Source organism: Oryza brachyantha, chromosome 1 (assembly GCF_000231095.2).
Source record: "Oryza brachyantha chromosome 1, ObraRS2, whole genome shotgun sequence".
In the NCBI taxonomy this organism is placed as follows: Eukaryota; Viridiplantae; Streptophyta; class Magnoliopsida; order Poales; family Poaceae; genus Oryza; species Oryza brachyantha.
In genome coordinates this window covers 27840673-27861403 of record NC_023163.2, presented here as the reverse complement: position 1 = coordinate 27861403, position 20731 = coordinate 27840673, and the positions used below count along the sequence as shown (strand labels likewise).

The 20731-nt window shown below is 39.6% G+C and overlaps 3 protein-coding genes across 3 annotated transcripts; 1 reads left to right on the top strand and 2 right to left on the bottom strand.

The window, feature by feature from the left end:
- Positions 1-1576: 1576 nt before the first annotated feature.
- On the top strand, positions 1577-7797 carry LOC102707354 (probable methyltransferase PMT11). The gene is made up of 9 exons (XM_006644938.3): positions 1577-2563; positions 2965-3114; positions 3198-3468; positions 3855-3965; positions 4610-4769; positions 5445-5702; positions 6224-6346; positions 6736-6813; positions 7099-7797. The coding sequence occupies exons 1-9, from the start codon at positions 1832-1834 to the stop codon at positions 7301-7303; spliced, it is 2088 nt and encodes a 695-aa protein (XP_006645001.2). The 5' UTR covers positions 1577-1831; the 3' UTR covers positions 7304-7797.
- Positions 7798-8288: 491 nt separating this feature from the next.
- Positions 8289-13436, bottom strand: LOC102714801 (protein HESO1-like). The gene is made up of 9 exons (XM_006646415.3): positions 13406-13436; positions 12040-12205; positions 11003-11164; positions 10490-10668; positions 10295-10390; positions 10128-10197; positions 9909-10039; positions 9183-9290; positions 8289-9079 (listed from the first exon to the last, which is right to left on the bottom strand). The coding sequence occupies exons 2-9, from the start codon at positions 12194-12196 to the stop codon at positions 8528-8530; spliced, it is 1455 nt and encodes a 484-aa protein (XP_006646478.1). The 5' UTR covers positions 12197-12205; positions 13406-13436; the 3' UTR covers positions 8289-8527.
- Positions 13437-14732: 1296 nt separating this feature from the next.
- LOC102714527 (protein HESO1-like) lies at positions 14733-20527 on the bottom strand. The gene is made up of 9 exons (XM_006646414.3): positions 20193-20527; positions 18921-19080; positions 18020-18181; positions 17709-17887; positions 17529-17624; positions 17375-17444; positions 17165-17295; positions 15935-16042; positions 14733-15840 (listed from the first exon to the last, which is right to left on the bottom strand). The coding sequence occupies exons 2-9, from the start codon at positions 19069-19071 to the stop codon at positions 14890-14892; spliced, it is 1848 nt and encodes a 615-aa protein (XP_006646477.1). The 5' UTR covers positions 19072-19080; positions 20193-20527; the 3' UTR covers positions 14733-14889.
- Between the last annotated feature and the right edge of the window lie 204 nt (positions 20528-20731).

The following is a 20731-nucleotide window of genomic DNA, read 5'->3' as shown; positions in this document are numbered from 1 at the left end:
CTTTTGAGTCTAATTAATCCGTCATTAGCATATGTTAGTTACTGTAGCACTTATGAATAATCATGTCCTAATTAGAATCAAAAGATTCGTTTCACTATTTCCTCTATAACTGTATAATTAGTTTTAATGTTTATATATATTTAATGTTTTATTTAGATGTCCAAAAATTCTATGTGATGTTTTTGGGAAAAAAAATTTAGGAACTAAACAGCCCCTAAAATTGATTTCATAAGATGCGTTGTAATCGTGTGAACACGTAAAAATGTGACCAGTCTTAAAAGACCTGTATGTTTGTCAGCACTCATCAGCAAAATATCCATGACAATTGACAAACCAGTGCAGCTGGGATGTAAACTTCTCTTCAAACCAAGACAGTCAATTCTGTCATCCCAAAATCGTTGGGAGACATAAATTTTTGTTTTGAAGACATTGGGAGGATTCAGTGGTTGTTTAGTTTCAAAAATTTTCGCTCAAAAATATCACATCGAATCTTTGACACCTAAATAGAGTATTAGGGGCCGTTCAGTTAGGGAAAACTTTTAGGAGAGAGGTCACATCGACGCGTACGGTTACATATTTGAAGTATTAAACACAGTTTAATTATAAAATAAATATTAGATTCCGTCTGGAAACCGCGAGATGAATCTTTTGAGTCTAATTAATCCGTCATTAACACATGTTGGTTACTGTAGCACTTATGGCTAATCATGCATTAATTAGGCTTAAAAGATTCGTCTCATGATTTTCCTCGTAACTATGTAATTAGTTTTAACGTTCATGTATATTTAATGCTTTATTTAAGTGTCCAAAGATTCGATGTGATGTTTTTAGGAAAAAATTTGGGAACTAAACGTGGCCTTAAATATAGATAAAATGAAAAACTAATTACACAGTTATGTGAGAAATCGTGAGATAAATTTTTTGAGCCTAGTTAGTACGTGATTAGCTATAATTGCTATGGTAACCAACATGCACTAATGATAAATTAATTAGGCTCAAAAGATTCGTCTCGCGGTTTATAGGTCAGCCGTGAAATTCGTTTTTTCGTTCGTACCCGAAAACCTCTTCCGATATTCGATCAAATGTCTAATGTGACATCCAAAAATTTTTATTTCACCAACTAAACACCCCCTCAAGAACTCGACATTACAGCCCATATACCGCAGCCAGTTTAATGGGCCAGAACTAACGACGGATAGCACATATCTTTACTCCTGTCCGGTTTGATGACGGGCCATTAAGGGTCTATTTAGTTAGAGAAAATTTTTAGGTTTGATTATCCCATCGAATATACAAACTCATATTTAAAGTATTAAATATAACTTAATATTAAAATAAATTATACATTCTGAAACTAAGACGAATTTATTAAGCCTAATTAATTCATTATTATAAAATATTTACTGTACCACCTTATTGTCAAATCATGATTTAAAATTTATATGTAAATCTATGTAATTAGTTTTTTATATCTATTTAATATCCTATGCATATGTCCAAAACGTGAGTGACGTCAAATTTTTTGTTTTGAGTATCGGAGAGGGCCCAAGTACACTCACTCTGAAGCCCAGATCCAAACATCGCACATCCTTCACCGACGACGATGGCAATGGCGGCTGCGCCGCCGCGTCGGTAGAAGGGACACTTCAATTCGCGAGGGTCCCTGCGTCCACTGACAACGGTAGGACCGTAGGGGTAGACAGATTTTGAAGTGAAAAATAGGAGTAACAGAAGATTGCCTCAGTCCAGTCCCCGTCGCGATCCCATCCTTCCCTCATCGGCAAGGCACCGCCGCGCCGAGCCGCCGACAGCTCGCTCGTCGAGGGCGGCCATGAAACCCCTGGGCGCGCACGGAGCCGACCTGCTCTGCGGCCCGCGCGTCGTCCGCGCCGCGGTCCTCGCCATCGCCTGCGCCGCCGCCTTCATCGTCGGGTACCACTGGTCCGACTCCTCCCCGCGCCTGCTCTTCTTCTCGTCCACCGCCGCCTCGCCGTCGCTCCTCTCCACCGGTTCCCCTTCCGTAGTCGTCTCCCCCAACGCCAACCTCTCCTTCGACCCGTCCCTGATCCCCACCTCTGCCGCTGGGGTCTCCGCCTCTGCCACCGCGCCGCCTGCTTCTCCTAGTGCCAATGCCTCGCCCCCACCTGCGCTGCCGCCGCCTCCGCCGCTGCCGACACCGCCTCCTCCCCTCCTCCCCCCGCCCCCTCCCGCACGCCTCGGCATCCTGGGCGAGGACGGCGCGATGCGGGACGACTTCGACGTCGGCGGCGCCGCCAACGATACCGATCTGGCTAGCGACGAGGCGCTGCCGCAGGAGCCGACCGACGCGACCCCTGTGGGAGGGAACAGAGTTCGGATTGGGAGGTTCCCGGTTTGTCCTGAGAGCTTGCGGGAGTACATACCGTGTCTTGACAATGATGAAGAGATAAGGAAGCTGCCCTCGACGGAGCGCGGCGAGCGGTTCGAGCGGCATTGCCCTGCCAAGGACAAGGCTCTGAGCTGCCTCGTGCCGGCGCCCAAGGGTTATAAGATACCCATCCCCTGGCCTCGGAGCAGAGACGAGGTGAGCTTTGGTGTCCTCTCTTTTCCATTTCCATTTTGATTTTGATAGTGTCCTGTATACAGTGCTTCAGTGTATGTTGTATACTGTATGTATAGTACTAAGAAACGTTGCATCGGTTACAACCTGCGAAATGTGTGAAAAGAATTGTGGAACATGGGTAATTGGGTAGTGTTGGATTTTGTGGGTTACTGCTAGCAATCATGCACTGGGTCTGTGTATACTTAGTATAGGAGTTATGTTCTGATTCTTTCAGCAGTGGGAAATATCAGTTCAAATTAACTACAGCATTTGATGTGACACATTTTTTAATGCAAAATTGATCGGAGCCAACTAATTTGGTTTATATTTTCAAAGATCACTGGATTCAGGTGACAAAATTTTATGCACTTGATGCATTGCAGGTATGGTTTAGCAATGTACCTCACACACGGTTGGTTGATGACAAAGGAGGGCAGAATTGGATTACCAAAGCTAAAGATAAATTTAGGTTTCCTGGAGGAGGAACTCAATTCATCCATGGAGCAAATCAATACCTGGATCAGATTTCTCAGGTATGCACTTGATGTACTTTAATCTGATGAAATTTAATCATGTTGCTGACTCTCAGTATAGCCACCTATCTCTGTTCATCCAGATGGTACCAGATATTGCATTTGGCTCTCATACGAGAGTTGTCCTGGATGTTGGCTGTGGAGTAGCAAGTTTTGGTGCATACTTACTCTCACGTGATGTGCTGACATTATCCATAGCTCCCAAAGATGTTCATGAGAATCAGATACAGTTTGCTCTTGAGCGTGGTGTGCCTGCCATGGCAGCAGCATTTGCGACACACCGATTATTATATCCCAGTCAAGCATTTGACTTAATCCATTGTTCACGCTGCAGAATAAATTGGACCCGCGATGGTGAGTATTTACTTTGATGTAAAGTTGTACCTTTTTCTTTCTTAACCATGTATCTAAGCAATGGAAACAATTTTTTTTTTTGCTTTCAGCTGTTAGTTGTCTTCTTTGCGGTATTTAAGGAGTCGGTATGAATTCATACCTACCGCACAGGGAAAAAAAAATTAATCAGATAATGACTTGAAGTTCCTTTATTAAGAAAAATAGACATGCTCAAGCCTAAGGAACTCAAACATACGCAAAATAGTCTATTAATTTTTTAGTACATGAGAATGCTTCTTCATCCAGTGATTGTTTTCAACAAAAATCAACACAAATATAACTGTTTTTCCAAGCACACTGACTTCCAGTTTGCTGAACTTTTGTTATTATGATTTGCCAATTTAAAGATGGAATCCTGCTTCTGGAGGTTAATAGAATGCTGAGAGCTGGTGGTTTTTTTGCTTGGGCAGCACAGCCTGTTTATAAGCATGAAGAGGCTCAGCAAGAAGCATGGAAAGGTATTTCTTACTTCCTATGTAGTAACTTTGTGTTCCTTAACTGGGGAAACACATTCGTCCACCATTTTATTTTGTCGGTATTTCCCACATGGCGAATTCATATTTGTTCTTGTTTGCATTTTAAGATTTATGACAGAAGCTCTATTATTCCTCATTCATACTTTGTCATCCTTACCCTGTTTATTGTGTTGTGTATCAGCATGTAACTACATGTTTCACACGTACACATGATTTGAATCAACCTCCTGTTATGTGCTACCTATTTAGGTGTCTAGAACGACATAAGTCAAATTTCATGATGTCAGGAGGGATTCATATCGTTATGTACACAGAGTAATTTGAAATAAAATAAATATGCAGAATGTTGAACATGCATGAATTTCAGGATTGAATCCATGGCTGCCCTGAGGTGACATCCTTCAATGTGAAATGCGAACTAATGTAAATGCTTTGCAATGTTCATTTCTAGAACCAGCTAAAACTGCAGACTCTTGTTATGATGTATCATGTCTATAAATGTGCATGGGTTCTACGGGTTTTATTAAGATTACACAGTACATAAGTTTGAAAGGCTTACTTTGAAGAGATTTTTTTTCTTTGGGCTCTGTTCTGAAACAATTGCTTGTATACAAAATTATGTGTAGAGATGGAGGAGCTTACAGCACGGCTTTGTTGGGAGCTTGTGAAGAAAGAGGGATATATTGCTATGTGGAGGAAACCATTAAATAACTCATGCTACATGAACCGTGACCCTGGGGTCAAACCTGCACTTTGTGATACTGATGATAATCCAGATGATGTCTGGTATGTTTCAACCATATTTTGGCCTCTCTTTATTGGTAAAACCTCAATGTACCATTCTAAATCCATGTTTTAACACTTGCATATGCCATTGGATTGTCACAATAAATCATTATTCACTTTAGCTTGTCTATGTAATATCTTTTATTTATGATGGGCTAGATGACAATAATTTTTCCTTTTGCATTATCATTTGTTAAATCTGTCAAACTATTTCCCATTGACACCTCATAAATGCAAAGCCCATTATCAATAAAATTTGTGATGCTCCCTCTATTTCAAAATATAAGGTGCATTTTATTTTGTTAGGACAAGAGTTTGATCAAAAGATTACTCTGTTAATATATCATTTATGTGACACAACAGTATAACCATAAGAAAGTACATTCGAATATGAATATAATAATATTAGTTTTGTGTTATAAAATTATATTCTAATAGTGTAATCTTTGATCAAATCCTTGTCCTAACGGAATAAAATAGACCCTATATTTTGAAATGGAGGGAGTAATGTCTAATGAGATGCAAAATGTTGGCTCAACCTTGCAGTTTAATCATCATTCTGGTTATATAGACTATCCTTAACTACTGCTTGGTTGGACTGTCGTACCATCGTTAATGTTTTGTTGGATGTGAACCTTTTTTTGTTCTATTCTTTATGTTCTCTTACTGTTTCAGGTATGTCAATCTGAAAGCGTGTATCAGTCGACTTCCTGAAAATGGTGATGGATCGACTCCCTATCCATGGCCTGCACGTTTAATGGAGCCACCAGAAAGGCTTCAAGGTGTTGAAATGGATGCCCACTCGTCAAAGAAGGAGCTTTTCAAAGCAGAAACCAAATTCTGGGATGACATAGTTGAAGGTTATATTCGTGTTTTTAAGTGGAGAAAGTTCAAACTCCGGAATGTGTTGGACATGAGGGCTGGATTCGGAGGGTATTTTTCTTCTTTAAGGCCTTTTCTTCACTCTTTTCACTCCCTTTTTAATCACCTCAGACATTGACTCGTATCCAATTTCCATGTTTTTACTACAAATGCTGATAAATTATAGTATAGAATGACTTGGAAGTCTGGTGGATCAGAAATATGTGTGGTTTTGGGACCATGCACTTGAGTTATTTTCATCAGTTAGACAATTTCATTACATGGAATGACGATAACTGATGAGTATCATAACAGTAAAATGCCATCTGTTTTCCTTGAATACTCCATAGATTCTATGTCACTTTAGTGCTGTCTCATTTGGTCAGCTACTCCAAAAATAGATATGCTGGTGGAGCTATATTTTTTTTCTCAAAAAAGGAGAATGGAGGCTTGAACCTGTGATATTAATTATTGTAACGTTGTGCTGTTACATAGGCTTTCATGAAGACAATAAAGTGATTTATTTTGCGTTTGTTGGGCGATACATTCTTTTTTGCACAATGTCTTATTTTGCTTGCTTATTTTTCATGTAGGTTTGCAGCGGCATTGATTAATCGTAAACTTGATTGCTGGGTGATGAATGTCGTTCCTGTTAGTGAGCCAAACACACTTCCTGTAATCTATGACCGGGGACTTCTTGGAGTGGCTCATGACTGGTACACACATTTGTATATTCTATGACTGATGAAAACTTATTACTGTTTCCATTTAAAAATGTTCCTCCAAAAATATATTCTACGGCAATCTGTAATGCTCTTAGCCTCTTAGTAGAGAATAATGGGCTAGTGGCCATCTGTATCTTTTATTGCTTCCCTTGTCTTCCTGTAGAACATTGAAGTCCAGTTTCTCAGTGATAAATAGATGGGCAACATGTTCAGTTACAGTGCTTCTCATTGACATGCTCTTTGTTTACTTATATGTGCTTCTCATTCATGTTTTCATTTATTGTTTGTAAGCAGCATTGACTGGACACTTTGTATTATCTACAAAGTTCTACCTTCAATTATTGCTCATGCTAGCACTTTCATGCCTTCTATATGGACAGGTGTGAACCATTCGATACATATCCAAGGACTTATGATCTTCTACATGCATTTGGCCTATTCTCAAAGGAACAGAAAAGGTAGCATTGTAATTTAACTTCGAGTTATATTTCTGTTTATATTTCTCCCAAACATCTGTGCCTAAAGAAATATTCACTTTTGTGCCCCACGAATGTGACCATGATAAATAGCTGAACAGTTGATTTCATGCTTGATCAACACTGCAAGATACTACTTTGGTTTAGTATTCATGTTAATTCCTTTATACGTTCTTGACTATGCTGCTAAAGATACTGCGTTCTATGAGCTATATGACTGAATTCTGGATAGACGATGTGTCTAACTGTAGTCTCTCTTGTTACCAGATGTAACATCTCAAGTATCTTGCTGGAGATGGATCGAATACTCAGACCTGGCGGTAGGGCTTATATCCGCGACCTAAAAGAAATTGTACAGGAGATCAAAGAAATAGCAAACGCCATGGGATGGCGAGCTATCATACGTGACACTGCAGAAGGCCCATATGCTAGCAGGAAGGTTTTGATGTGTGACAAGCCGATGGTGCGATAGCCGATCAGGCTGGCCGTTCCGACATTTGCATGCTCCAGTACAATGATGCGAGCCCCGGGTTTAACTTTCTGGAGCCAATTTGTTTGGTTCTGGAGCCTTTTGAACTGACTACACAGCCACTACGGACTGGAGATTGACATAGGATAGGTGAAGCTCAATGTTGTAGCTATTCAATTTGACTCGTCATTCGTTTGTCCAATGACCGATATAGCCCCTAACGCTTGGCCTGTTTTTGTTGTATCATCTACAAAAGTTGTGAAAAGGAGTTGGGAAGGTTTTTGAGAGATCTTATATATCCTTGTTGAAAGCAGCAACTCTGTTATCTTTCTTGCGTGTAAGGGCATGTATAAAAATGTTTATTAGTTGATTCTTTGCATCGCCAGTAAAACAAATATGATGACATAAAGAGAAGGAAAGAGAAATGTGATTGTTACTTACGACAACTGTTCGGAGTGGACTTTTAATTTTTAGCTTTCATTGAAGTAAATTTTGTTGCATGGAGTGGATAAAAAAAAGAGTAATAAAAATTATTTTGGTGTATTGATTAAGAGACAATAAATAACTACTTTGTATGTACCTCCTTCATATCTAGAAATCATTTCTAACTCATCTTTTATAGATATCATATTAGCTCTATTGCTCTTTTGTCTTTTCCACATCGATTTTTTAAGAAAACCAAGTCGATTTGTAAGTTGTAATATTTCGATTTGGTTTCTGGGTTGGAGGTATGCTACCTCGAAACATACTACTACTTAACTGGATGTGATCAATAGGCGATCAGAAAGGCTCATGTCCTAGATTAAGATTAGTAGCCTCCATTGCACCTGGGAGGAATGCTAGTCTATGCTCAAGTAGGCGAGTAGGTGTACCATGTATGATATCTTCATTAATATCCAATACTACGTAGGTATCAGATGAAATCTATCTGCTTGCTAAGCAAAGGCTATAATTTGGTTTACCAAGGTCACTATACGTACCCACAACTAACATATCACCACGCATTCTATCGGAGCTCCAGAGACACACTCCATTACAATCTTCCCACGGCGATAGAAGGATGATGACCTAAAGTAATATGTTAGACTTAAGTGATAGGGCTGCATGTTCAGCAATACATGTTCTAGATCCCGAAATGCACATAACGGCAGGTTCAAGCACATGAGCTGGCTGGCAATAGCCTACGCTAAATGTCATAAGCCAATACATACTGTTTAGTTGAAAGAGCTACGGGAATGTGCATATTGTTAGGCAAAAGAGCAAAAGATAATCTGCTGCTATCCTAGGACTGTGACCTGGCCTGCTTCCTCCACTGGCTGGCTGGTGATGATGTCGATCATCATATTGGTTAGGTCTCAGTGTCACAAGTTCAACTTCAGCATGTCCTAAAAATGCATCATGAGGACTCAGACTCAATGGGGCATTTGCCCTGGCTCTTCCACCAAGTCTTGATCCGGTATCAGGAGTTCCTCTGGCTGGCTGGCGACGATGTTGATCATGATATTGGTTAGGTGCTGCCAAAAGTTCAGCATGTCCTAGAAATACGTCACGAGGACTCAGATCTACTGGGGTATTTGTATAATGGCTGGCCATGGCTCTCCCACGAAGTTTTGATCTAATATCAGGAGTGCAAAGCAGTGACAATAATTCATTTTGGTCAGTAAGTGCATCAGAAGAAAACTTTTTACTAGCATTGCTGAAGGCATCGACAATATATTGGAACTCAAAGAAACCAACTGCTCTAGCAGCATTATCAGGTCTCTCAAATGGATCTTCAACCTACACAATAAATAGCATGTAGATTGAATATCAGTACTTAGTCTAAAACTTTTAACAACATCAATCATGATAGCCACCTAATGCATCTAAAAGGAAAGCTTACAAACAAGCTGTATGACTTGGCCATCCATCTTGGATTGTCCTGGATTCTCTCCAACCGACCAGTGTAAGTGGATATAACATTACTCGAAAGGGCACCAATACGGGAAAACTGCAGGCAATATAAATTGCTGGTTAAGCCCATCTATCTCATCTTAAGAAAATATAAAAGATACAACTCACTGGGTGAGTAAGTCCAATAATTACAACCCATATGCAACCTTCTTAGCAACTACTACTTCCGTCTCAGAATACAGCTACCTTCGTATTTTGAGACAGAAGGGAGTATTTGCTATCAACTTGTCAGTGTACAATTATACATAAGCTAATCACTTCACATCACAGAGTGATTTCATGTAGTTTGGCCCAAGATAGTAAAAGTTATCTGCAATTCAGCATTTCTAGCATGTTTATGCAATGACATTTGGTCTGAAACATCCCCAATAATAACCAAAGGTCCAAGGGCTTAGTGTCAAAAGTTCATTTTGTTATCTTTTGTGCATGAGATTATTGGATTAAGAAAGGACCAAATATATGAGTATATGACCTAGAAATTCCAGAGTCGGTTCATATAACATTGTTAAGAATAAAATGTGGTGATACAAGTCTAAAGACAAATAAAACATCTATACTCATATTTGAACAACAGAATCACACTAATTAGAATTTAGGCTCATAGTCTCTTAGACAAGGTTAACTAGCCCATATAGTCAACCATAGGATCAATTACCTTGTTAAAAAATGATGTGAGTAAACGAGAAAGAGAGCATTGATTTCTTTGGCCCATATTTTGGAGCTGGATTCTTGCCAGATTTAATGCACAAACCTCATCAAGATGTTTCTCATTATAATACGCCATCTCTGTATATGGATGTAGCGGTTAAATAGCCAGGCATTGACAAGATAGCTACAATCACAGAAAGCCATATTCCCATGATAAAAATCTTACTTGCAATGTCTTCCACAATGTTCCCTTCATAAATCTCCTTTAGCGGTGGTATTATTGCAGGTTCACATGTCTGGAAGATGCAGAGTAAAAAACACATGAAGAAGAGATAACTTTAATGTAACAATAAACAAGCGAATAGAGTTAACTTCTTAAATAAGAAATAGCACCTGAAAATGAAAGAGAACAAGTAGGCAAAGCGAATAAGAATTAAGGGTTCCATTTTTTGGATCATTAATGTTTTGAGCTTTGGCCCATTCCTTGACCTGACAAGACACAAGGCACTGAAATTAGGGCTAAACAAAAGATTAAAGAAAAAGAACAACTATAGTAACAAGAAATTCTCTTGCTTACACATAGCTTACCAATAAAACCATATCACCAAAGCGTCGATTTAAAGTATTGATCCAGTAGAAGATTTTTGATTTAATTCGACCAGGGTAATTGCTAATGGATATATCACAGGAAATACCATACTGGTTGCTCACATACTGAAGAACTGGAACTCTTGCATTAGGAATGAACTCTGTATGTCTAGCAATACCTAAATAAGAGAATGAAAACAACAACTAGATGAGAATATTCTGTAGATTCTTACATTGATCAAGTAACGATGGAACAAAATGAAGATTACAAGTAGCTTGAATGCTTGATCAAAACTTATTCATTAAAGTGACTTCAACTCTCGCAAGATATTGCTATCCTTTTTTAGATAAAGTATAACCCAATCACGGCATAAAAGATGCACAAATCCCAGATAATGTTTTCCTTGATGCATGTATATGCATACAGTGATTATTTGCGTGATCACAATGATAAGAACCACAAATCTATTATTCTGGTTAGAGCTGTTTTCATGAATCTAAAAGAAAGCTTACCTCTCCTTTGCAAAGCTCTCCATAATTCTCTCAAGGCATCTTGCTTCTTTTTCTTACTTATAGGGAGATTCAAGGCATTGCACAGCTCAACTGACACATCCAAATCACCTGATTTTGCGTAAAGCTGTGACACAAAGGATCCAAAAGGTTTAACCAAGGCACCTGCAAAGGAAAATTAAGAGACTCAGAAGGCTTGAACAATAAAGAAACTATACTTATATTTTATGTGGAAGGTTTCCTACTTATAAATCACTGTCCATAATATCTAACTTCTCTAACAGCTCCCTATATGCATTGAGCAAGTCACTATTCATTGTATGGCAACATAATTGTCTCAAAAAAAACCTCTATTAAAAACATCGTTACGTTTGAGCAGCTCCATTCTAGCAACACAAACTATTACAATTGTCATTTTGTCAGGCATGATGAAACAAACCATTGACTACTGACAGGTCACCAGTTGCCTGCTAGCAAACTCATCCGCCTGCCATAGAGTTGCCAGTTTGCCACTGCTTTACAGCAATCGCAGCATGAAGACCATATCTAACATCGATCACAAACACATCATTTTTAAGTACTATGGATTTTATAATCGTGTCACTCATTGTAATTTCAAACAACTATTGCCCAGAAACATGCAATGACTTCTGTACTGAAGGTTCTTTATGAATATAACAGGAAATACGATAAGGCACGCAGACACCTATAATCCTTAATGCAAAATGTAACAGGCATAGAGACACACATCCTGAAGGTTCTGTATGAATATAACAGACTGTTGGAGACCAGCATGTCGTGCATCCTGTAAGACTGGGGTGTTTTCTTTCAGAGATCTATCAAAAATCCATGCACAAGCTAGAGCGTTCACAGCAAAAAAAAAAGTGAAAAAGTGGTTTTTTTGTCAAGATCATAGATAAGTCTAACCAAGCTTGATGTAGAAACATTAGATCACCATACCGTCAATAAATACAAGGATCCCAATGGAAGGTTTTCAAATAATACAATAGGCTTATGTGGTAACTTTAGGTGTGAGTTACCTTTCAAGGCCCCAGCTGAATAGATGGTATCTGACAGCTCCTGAATTGCATATAGTCGTTTGTTTCGGTCGCCCTCCACTGGTTTGGTTAGAGAGAGGATATCTTCTATACACTTCTCCAAAACATCATAATTAGTGAGACGCCTAATCGGCGGCATCCTGAAATCCTGAGCAATAAATGATAGACATATGAATATATGATCAAAATAGCTTATATGGGTGCATAGTGGTGTGGCTAACCATTATAACCAGATATAACCGCATTCAAACTCATGACAATACATAAACCTGAATCCTTTACAAAGCATTCTCATGTTGTTAAATGTGCTGGGAGGGCCAAATGCTGTATGCCAATGGCACATCTTTGTACAGGGAAAATTGATGGGAGAAAGGCAGAAAGTGAACACAAAACTATCTTTGCTCTAGTTTAATGAATGCCTGAAAATTATTTCCATCCTTCCACCAGTGCAAACTACATCCAGAGAGGCTTCTAGCGGTAATAGCCATTGGGTCGTGTGACTACCACATCATCAATTTCTTTCAAACATGGCATACATACCGCACCTCATCTGGGAAGAGAAAAAGGTCCACATAATTTCCTTTCCCTAAATCATCATGCCCCCATGCCAGGTAGGAATAGGATGCCACATCGATAAAAACAACCCTCACTACTACCCTTAGGATGTGATTTATATGGACATATGGTTTTGATATTTTGGTGTGTAAAGGCCCTTAGGTCCAAAGTTGTATGCCACTGCTGTGGTGCCGATAGATTCACTACTGAAGTCCCCATCAAATCCTAGACGACAAACGACACAGTTGGCAGGCCAAAAGTAGACTTTCACATTTAAATTATTTAACTCTAACATCAACACTACAGTAGTTATGGGTTAATGTAGCTGTGTAACTACATGATGCTAAAAGCATCCTCGCCCACTTCACTCTAGGAACATATGCATGCCATTCTCCCCACATTTCTTTGGATGTGTTGCAGCCGGGGAATCCACGTCAAAAGCAACCCCTTTTACCCACACTGCAAGTAATCAATTTCTCGACATCAGAAGATCAGATGGCACAGCTTTTTCAGGAAAAAAAAAGAGAGAAAGAAATGCACAGCCACAGCAATGCTGCTTATTGTTATTGTATTTTGTTTTGCAAACGAACCGCGAGAGTGTCGGTAGTAGCAACTAGCAACCAAAACTGAAACCACCAAACGAACCCTCCAAGGATGGTGATGCATTTGCATAGTCAGAACAGCGCGACTCCCCAGTCGCACCCTAACTCCCAAAAGTGTCGAGCACACCGCCAAACAGCCAGCGAGAAACCTCACACCAAAACTTAAAAAGTACTAGAAGGCAACGACTTACCTAGAGGAAGAGAGAGTGAGAAAGCACGACGATACGAGGAGGAGGAGGAAGAGAGGAGGAGACGCCGGCGGGGGACTACGCGGCGGTGGCGGGCTCCGCTGGCGCCGAAGTGGGGCCGTCGAGATGGGTCGCGCGGAGAAGGGGCGAGGAGACTGATGAGGCTTGCGCCATGGCGATTGGCGAAGTAGGGGGGCGCACGAGTCCGCGGGAGCCGAGAAAGTGGGAAGTCGTGCCGTGCGGGACGGCTGCTACGGTTTCGCTTCGGGAGCGGGACGGCGAGCGAATGTGCACGGAGGCACACCAGCCGAGTAGTACTGGTTCGTCCTAATATAACTTTATTTTTAGTTTAATGTTTAACCATTCGTTTTATTTAAAAGAATTTTAAAAAATTAGTCGCGCATAAAATATTATTTATGTTTTATCATCTAGTTAAAATAAAAATATTAATCGCAAAAAATTTCAAATAAGAGTCAATATCAAAAAACTAAAAATGATCTTATTTTAGAACGGAGGTAGTAGTTGGTTGAGCGTTGAGGCATTTCCGGTTTCTGGAAATTTTATTATTTTCTGAATATTTTTAATTTTGACTTTAAAATTAAACCCTCTTAAAATATATTTTCAGATTCGAACAAAATGTATTTTTGGTAACGTGACCAATATGAGTATGGTAAGACTAGATTGGCATGAGAAGTTGGTGTGAGAGTATTCTTTTATTCTTTCACTACACCGGTCTTGACTAGTAACTAAATACTCACTCCGTTTTATAACGTAAGATATTTGACTTTTTAGTTGCAATGTTTAACTATTTGTCTTATCTAAAAATTATGAAAATATCATTTATTTTGCTTATGACTTACTTTATTATCAAATAAACTTTAAACATGACTTGTCATTTTTTATATTTATACTAAATTTTTAAATAAGATGAATGGTCAAACGTTGCAACCAAAAAAGACAAACATACTACATTACGAAACGAATGCAGTAATAGCAAAAAAAAAATTCACATGCTATCAAGACCATTGTAGAAATATTATTTAACCACATCAGGTGGAATTGAAGCTGTAAATAAGTTTTAGAAGGTTTAGCTTTTAAATTAAAAATTAAAAAGGTTCAAAATTATTTTTAAAAACTCAGTTTATGTTAACAGAAGGCTCCTTTCCAACTTTAACGGTGAAGCACGGGTTACGTTATCGTCATGGGCTGAGTTAACGCACACTGCACACTAGTGATAAGCACAGTTAACACTAAGGATGGTGTGATTTTTTAAATAAACTTTTATATATAATTTTTTTTAATTATTTTAAAAAACATATAGTTTAGCGATTCAGAGTCAAAAAAACAAGAATCTAGATCGATTAACTTGGACCTGCACAAAATCATGGGATTGCATTTTGCGAATCACAGTTATTGCAGTGGCTGAAGAAAGCCATCACAAATTAACACGATCTATCTCAAAACACACGCTGCGATGCAACCCGTTGCTATCTGTTCTGGTTAGTACGCCCTGTTTGCGGCTCCTTTGGTCGCCATACTCTCGTGCCCGACTCTCGAGGTCTTGGTCCGTTTTGGGGGGGCCTTCCAGCATCAGGCGCGTGCCTCGTATTCACAGCATTCCTATTTGTCTGACGGCCTGATGTATGTTGTTGTCTCTGCTGCTGAGTCCGGTGTACTCCTGCCTCGGTCGTCGTAGGATTTGACGATTGGTGACTGTAATTTCTGGCCGGGCGTTGTTGGCTATGATTGCTGTACTGCGTTGGTTTCTGCTGCTGATTACGCCATGATCCTTCTGTCTCCGTTGGACGTGACGACTGGTGATTGTAGCTTCTGGCCGGGGGCTGCTGGCTACGGTTCTGGTATTGCCTAGGTGCTTGGATGCTGGTAGCATGCACCTGTGCCTGGCCATTACTCTGGTGTGATTCTGCCATTGGATGGCTATAGTTCCGGTGCCCTGTTTCTTGGAGATCTCTAGTGTACCCCTGCTGATGGCCATTGCTCTGGTATGGTCCAGCTGTTTGATACACTCCTGCTGGCTGGCTACGATTGCGGTGGCCTCCAGTTGGTTGGCGCGCTGTATCGTACGCGCGCGGAGGGGGGGTATGAACTCGACTGCCAACCGTAGATCCTCCTCCTGTCCCGTGGTGATTTTGATTACCAGATGGCCCCGCTGGCAAATGCCCCATAGTCCTGGCATGTTGATGGCTAACCCCTGGAGTGTCTGTACAGGAGTTAGCCGTGCCTTCTTGGCTATCTCTTGTAACAAGCTTCGAGACAACGGCAGTCGTACACATCATCTCCAGTAAGTCATTGCGGCTGGCACCCTCAAGAGACGCGAACTTACTGTTGGCAGCTGTGAAGGCTCTAGCTATTCGCTCAAGGCCTCTCAAGCAGACGGCTCGAGCGGCATTATCAGGCCTCTCAATTGGGTCTTCGATCTGGAAAAAGAGAGTGAACGCACGAGATTGTGTCAGTAAATAGTCCACATTTTCAGCAAGACCGCCAAATGCACACCATAAAGGAAATCCTTACAAATAAGCTGTATGATCTGGCCATCCAACTTGGGTTCTCCTCTATTCGTTTGATCTGGCCCGTGTAAGTGGATATCACATCTCCCGAAAGGGTCTCGATAGAGGCAAACTGCAATCAATGTTAAGATTGCTGGTAAAGCTCATAACTCACGAGTGACAAAAAATAACAAATGCAAACCATACATGGGATCTAAATCTTAAATATGCTTTCGGTGACAGTAGCATTCTTTTTAATCAAAGACAAAATCCCATGCAATGAAGCAAAGTAATTAACTAACCCTACGAGAAACACTTAGCTTAGGCTTGAACATAAATTGTATTATTGGACATATAACAAAATGAGCCAACATCAATTCCTAGCCTGATGATATGTTGTTTCATGCTATGATCTACTAGGAAATCTAAAAAAAATTTCAGAGAAAACCCAGCTTTTACTGAAAGCTTAAAATTTGGTTCGATACAAATGCTGGGGTTACCCAAATCTAACAAATTCTCTTAAAACATCGCTTACGTTCTAAAAGGAAGAGTCTGTTAATTAGTTAAAGATTACAAAACACCCCAAAAAAATTTTATGTTTAAGAAGCTGTCATGATGCCAAACAAAAAAGGACCAAAGACATTTAAAACAACTCAACTAATTAAACCACGTGACCACCAGCAACCTCGATTTATTAACTGCATATTTTTCTAAAATTAGTAATATACCCATGCATTGTAACAGACCATACAACTGATGATGACTGCATAAGCCCATTAAAAAACAGGTTTTTAAAGAAACCACTTGATTTTTGTTTCTGATTTTCGTGAAACCGATGGCACTTGATTTTTGTTTCTGGTTTTTGTGGAACCAATGGTTTTTGTGTGATGTGAGTTGGAAAAGAGGTCGGACAACTCCGCTTTTAAGTAGTAGAGATAGATTAAACACATTAGCTTATCCCAAATGCAAGAAAGTTCTCCAGCCTGATGTTATAGTTACCAATGATGAAAAGCCTAAACCTAAGACCAAACATTCCCTAAAATGCTAATCATGTTGAAGGGCTTAATATAGGTGAAACGTGGACCTAAATGTAATGCACAAGTAAAAGCCTATAACATGGAGAATTTACTGAAATGTGGCAAAGGAAATGTTCCTAGAAACATGAAGGTATGCTTCACCAAGACATGAACAGAAAACATGAACTCACAAATAGTATACTGACTTCATCAATGTACAGAGCATAATGTTTAATTACCTTGCGAAAAAAGGTTGCAAGCAGATGACAAAGAGAGCTTTCATTCCTTTGTTCCTTGTTCTCACGTTGAAAATTTTCTATATTTGCAGAGCAAACCTCATCGAGATGTTCCTCATCATACCCTGTGGTTTCTGTATGTGAATGCAATGAATAAATTACCAGATATAGATATGCTAGACAAACATCAGAGACAAGATCTGTTCATTTTACCAGCAATATCTTCTTCAATGTTCCCTTCATAAATATCCTTAAGAGGTGGAAGGATTGCTGGCTCACATGTCTGAAAAAATAAGGTAAAGACTGTAAAAGATATTCCTAAAATCAGGTATCAGTATAGCTTGGAATACCATAGATGAAATAATACCTGAAAATGGAACAAAACAAACAGACAAATTGAATAGGAGTTTAGGGTTCCAGTTTTTGGATCATTAATGTTTTGAGCTTTCGCCCATTCTTTGACCTGAAAGAAAACATAGCTTAAACCTTGGGTTTTCCAACAAATGATGGGGCAGAAAGAAACAATCTACTAGTTAACTAGTCTTACCAGTAAAACCATATCACTAAAACGTGCATCTAAACTACTGATCCACTTGAAGATTTTGGATTTAATTCTCCCAGCGTAATTGTTAATGGATATATCACATGAAATTCCAGAGGTGTTGCTCACATACTGAAGAACTGGAACTCTTGCATAAGGAATGAACTGCACTTGTCCGGCAACACCTGACACAGTTAAACCAATGCAAACAGGATTTAAATAAGAATTTCCTGTATGAGTAAAAAGGATCACTGAAGAGTGGCTTGATGTGGAACAAGTTTGCTCCTTTGTTATGGAATATTCTTAAAAAGGTTTACCTCTACTTTTTAGCGATCGCATTAATTCCTTCAAGACATATTGCTTTTTCTGCTTGGTTATACTGGAGACTGTACCGTTTGGGAGCTGAACCGATATGTCCAAATCGCCTGACTTTGAGTAAAGGTCCGATACAAAGGACCCAAAAGGTTTAAAAACGGCATCTGTTGAAGGAAATCAAAAGTTCAGACAAGACAACACAAAATCACCAATCATCGTAACATCATTCAATCAATCAATCCTTTGACATTTCATTCTGCCATCATGGGAACTTATTAAAGAACCTGTGTTGACTAAGCAAGTGCGAAAGAAAATAAGTTGGTAAACAATCTATGCCATTTGAAGAGCTCATGGCCCCATTATAGCAACACAAACGCCTAACAGTTTCCATGTTATTCAGTTTTAGGTCTGTAGCATATATAAAAAAATAAACTGACCATCAATCACCATTGCCTTTGTTATCTTTTTAGTAAAATGGAAAAGGCTTAAAAGCTCAAATGATGCAGATAATTAGAAGAAAAATGGAAAAAACGTAACAACTGTAGGATTTACCCTATTACGGAGTTGAAAGCTAATAAAAAGAATGAAACACATGAGATAAACCCAGGTAGAGCCTAGATCTGAATTGTCCATAACTTGTGACACTAAAGTAGGTATATCTATTATCACTGGAAGACACACACATTCCATTCCTTCGATATCTCTAAGTGAGAAGGATTACCAAGGAGTCAAAAGATCACTGTTATTCTTAAATATTCTACCAAATGCCCACTCCCACCATTGTAGCGATAAATCACATAAGAAACGACTAAGGGCATGAATGGTCATTGCTTTTCATAATTAGCTTATCAAAAAACAACATTGTTACACCTTAATATAATTACCAAATATAGGATAACTAACCTCGTAAGGCTGCAACTTTATGTATTGAATTTGACAGCTCCTGGATTGCATATAGCCGTTTCATTCTATCATCCTCCACTGGTTTGATTAGAGAGAGGATGTTTTTAATACACTGCTCCCCCATATCGTAGTTACTGATACTTTCAGTCATTCTGAAATCCTGAAGTATATGAACCAATAAGAAAAAAAAGATATTTTACATTGGCGCTAATAATTCTCACAAAGAAAATGAACATTCAACAAGATAGTTTTTTCCAAGGCCTTGACCGTTTCACTTTTTCAAAGAAAAAACAAACGGCTTATTTGCAAACGAGAAAAAAATTGTGAACAAAACTTTTGTATAAGTGTTCTTAGCGATCTAAACCTCAAAAAAATAAACTACAATAAAGAAAACCTCAAAATCAACTCCAACTTTAAGTTCTAAGAATCAAAATTTGGCTTATAAGCATAAGCACAATAAGCGAAAAGATGAGGCTCTAAGTCAGGAGTACAAATTTGCTCTGAACAGAAATCGGCGGAGTTATGTTCTCTATGACGTTTGCACTAAGGTATCACCTTTATGCTTAATAAAATGTTTCCGAGTTTCTAAGAGGGAAAAATACTATAGAGAACAAAGTGGCATGCCATGTTTATCTTCCTAAAGGAGGATAATGGTTAGAAGTACAAACGAAACAAATTAAAACTTAAACTGCTTTCATTGCGTTTATTTTGCTTGCGTGCAGAAATCACAACATTATAATCAAAATACAGCATGGCATGATGCTGTCTATGCGAAAATGATTATGAATCTATAACCAACCCACTACCAAAGCATTGGTGGAGTACCAAAGCAGTGCAGTTAGCTTGTGATCGACCACATAGATTCTTTTCTTGAAAAGCACACAAACGATTACTACAAAACAATTTATTTGCGTGCGTCGCATTCATTGATGATTGCTGAACTAAAACGGCCAGCTTCAAATTTTTAAGTGTCAAAACAACAAATGCATCTGCTTTCAGTAAAAAGCAAGGCTAAAAGCCTTTTATCCAAAAAAAAAACAACAACAAATGCACATCCGCAGAAACAATTCCTTTGCGATAATCCACCAATGTACTGTCAAATCGCTAGGCAACGATTTCTCCAAAACTATACCCTACAAACATCACCCCATCCACAAAACATGACGCATAAGATGGCCTTTCCCGTCCAAAAGAAAAAAAAAAAGAGGAACCCTGACGCGAGTGAAACTACTGCATAGAAGACAGCGAATTTTGTATGCTGAGACCCCAAACCTGGAGAAAGCAGCGGGTGGATCGGGGTCGTCGCCCGGCGGTACGCGGCGGCGGCGGCGGCGGCCGCGTCGAGGTCTCTGTCTCTCGCGCGGAAAACGGCGGCGGATTCGTGTCGTCGAGATGGGGGCGCGCGCTGCGGAGGACGAGGAGGCCGTGGTGGATCAAGGCGGCGTCGGATCATAGGTTTTATAACGGGGGCCGATTGCCGCTGCCTTCCTTGCGGGAAGAATCGGAGAAGCGCTGCCGCGCGCCACAGGGACTCTGGGAGAGGAGAGACCGATGCGGAAAGCGAGCGTGGTCGGACTCGTCGGATTGGTGGTCTTTTTTGGGTGGGTATTGTACTGTACTACTATTTGCATCATGCTGACTCTTTTTTTTTTTTTTTTGACGAGGAAAGCCTTCGCCTCAACCCCTCCCCTCCTACTCACCTCTTCGAAAACGATCTAGGATATCGTACTCACCTCCTCGAAACGATCTAGGACAGGAGGAGAACGGGGATCCCGTGTCTGCACAAAATCAACTCAACTCCGTTTTGTAAA

Coding starts and splice junctions, on each gene's coding strand:
- LOC102707354 (XM_006644938.3), top strand. CDS start 1,832: ATGAAACCCCTGGGCGCGCACGGAGCCGACCTGCTCTGCGGCCCGCGC. Junction 2,564..2,964: donor GGCCTCGGAGCAGAGACGAG/GTGAGCTTTGGT, acceptor GATGCATTGCAG/GTATGGTTTAGCAATGTACC. Junction 3,115..3,197: donor ACCTGGATCAGATTTCTCAG/GTATGCACTTGA, acceptor CTGTTCATCCAG/ATGGTACCAGATATTGCATT.
- LOC102714801 (XM_006646415.3), bottom strand. CDS start 12,196: ATGCCGCCGATTAGGCGTCTCACTAATTATGATGTTTTGGAGAAGTGT. Junction 10,669..11,002: donor GAGAGCTTTGCAAAGGAGAG/GTAAGCTTTCTT, acceptor TCTCTTATTTAG/GTATTGCTAGACATACAGAG. Junction 9,080..9,182: donor CCAAGTCATACAGCTTGTTT/GTAAGCTTTCCT, acceptor TTTATTGTGTAG/GTTGAAGATCCATTTGAGAG.
- LOC102714527 (XM_006646414.3), bottom strand. CDS start 19,071: ATGACTGAAAGTATCAGTAACTACGATATGGGGGAGCAGTGTATTAAA. Junction 17,888..18,019: donor GCGATCGCTAAAAAGTAGAG/GTAAACCTTTTT, acceptor TAACTGTGTCAG/GTGTTGCCGGACAAGTGCAG. Junction 17,625..17,708: donor TTAGTGATATGGTTTTACTG/GTAAGACTAGTT, acceptor GTTTTCTTTCAG/GTCAAAGAATGGGCGAAAGC.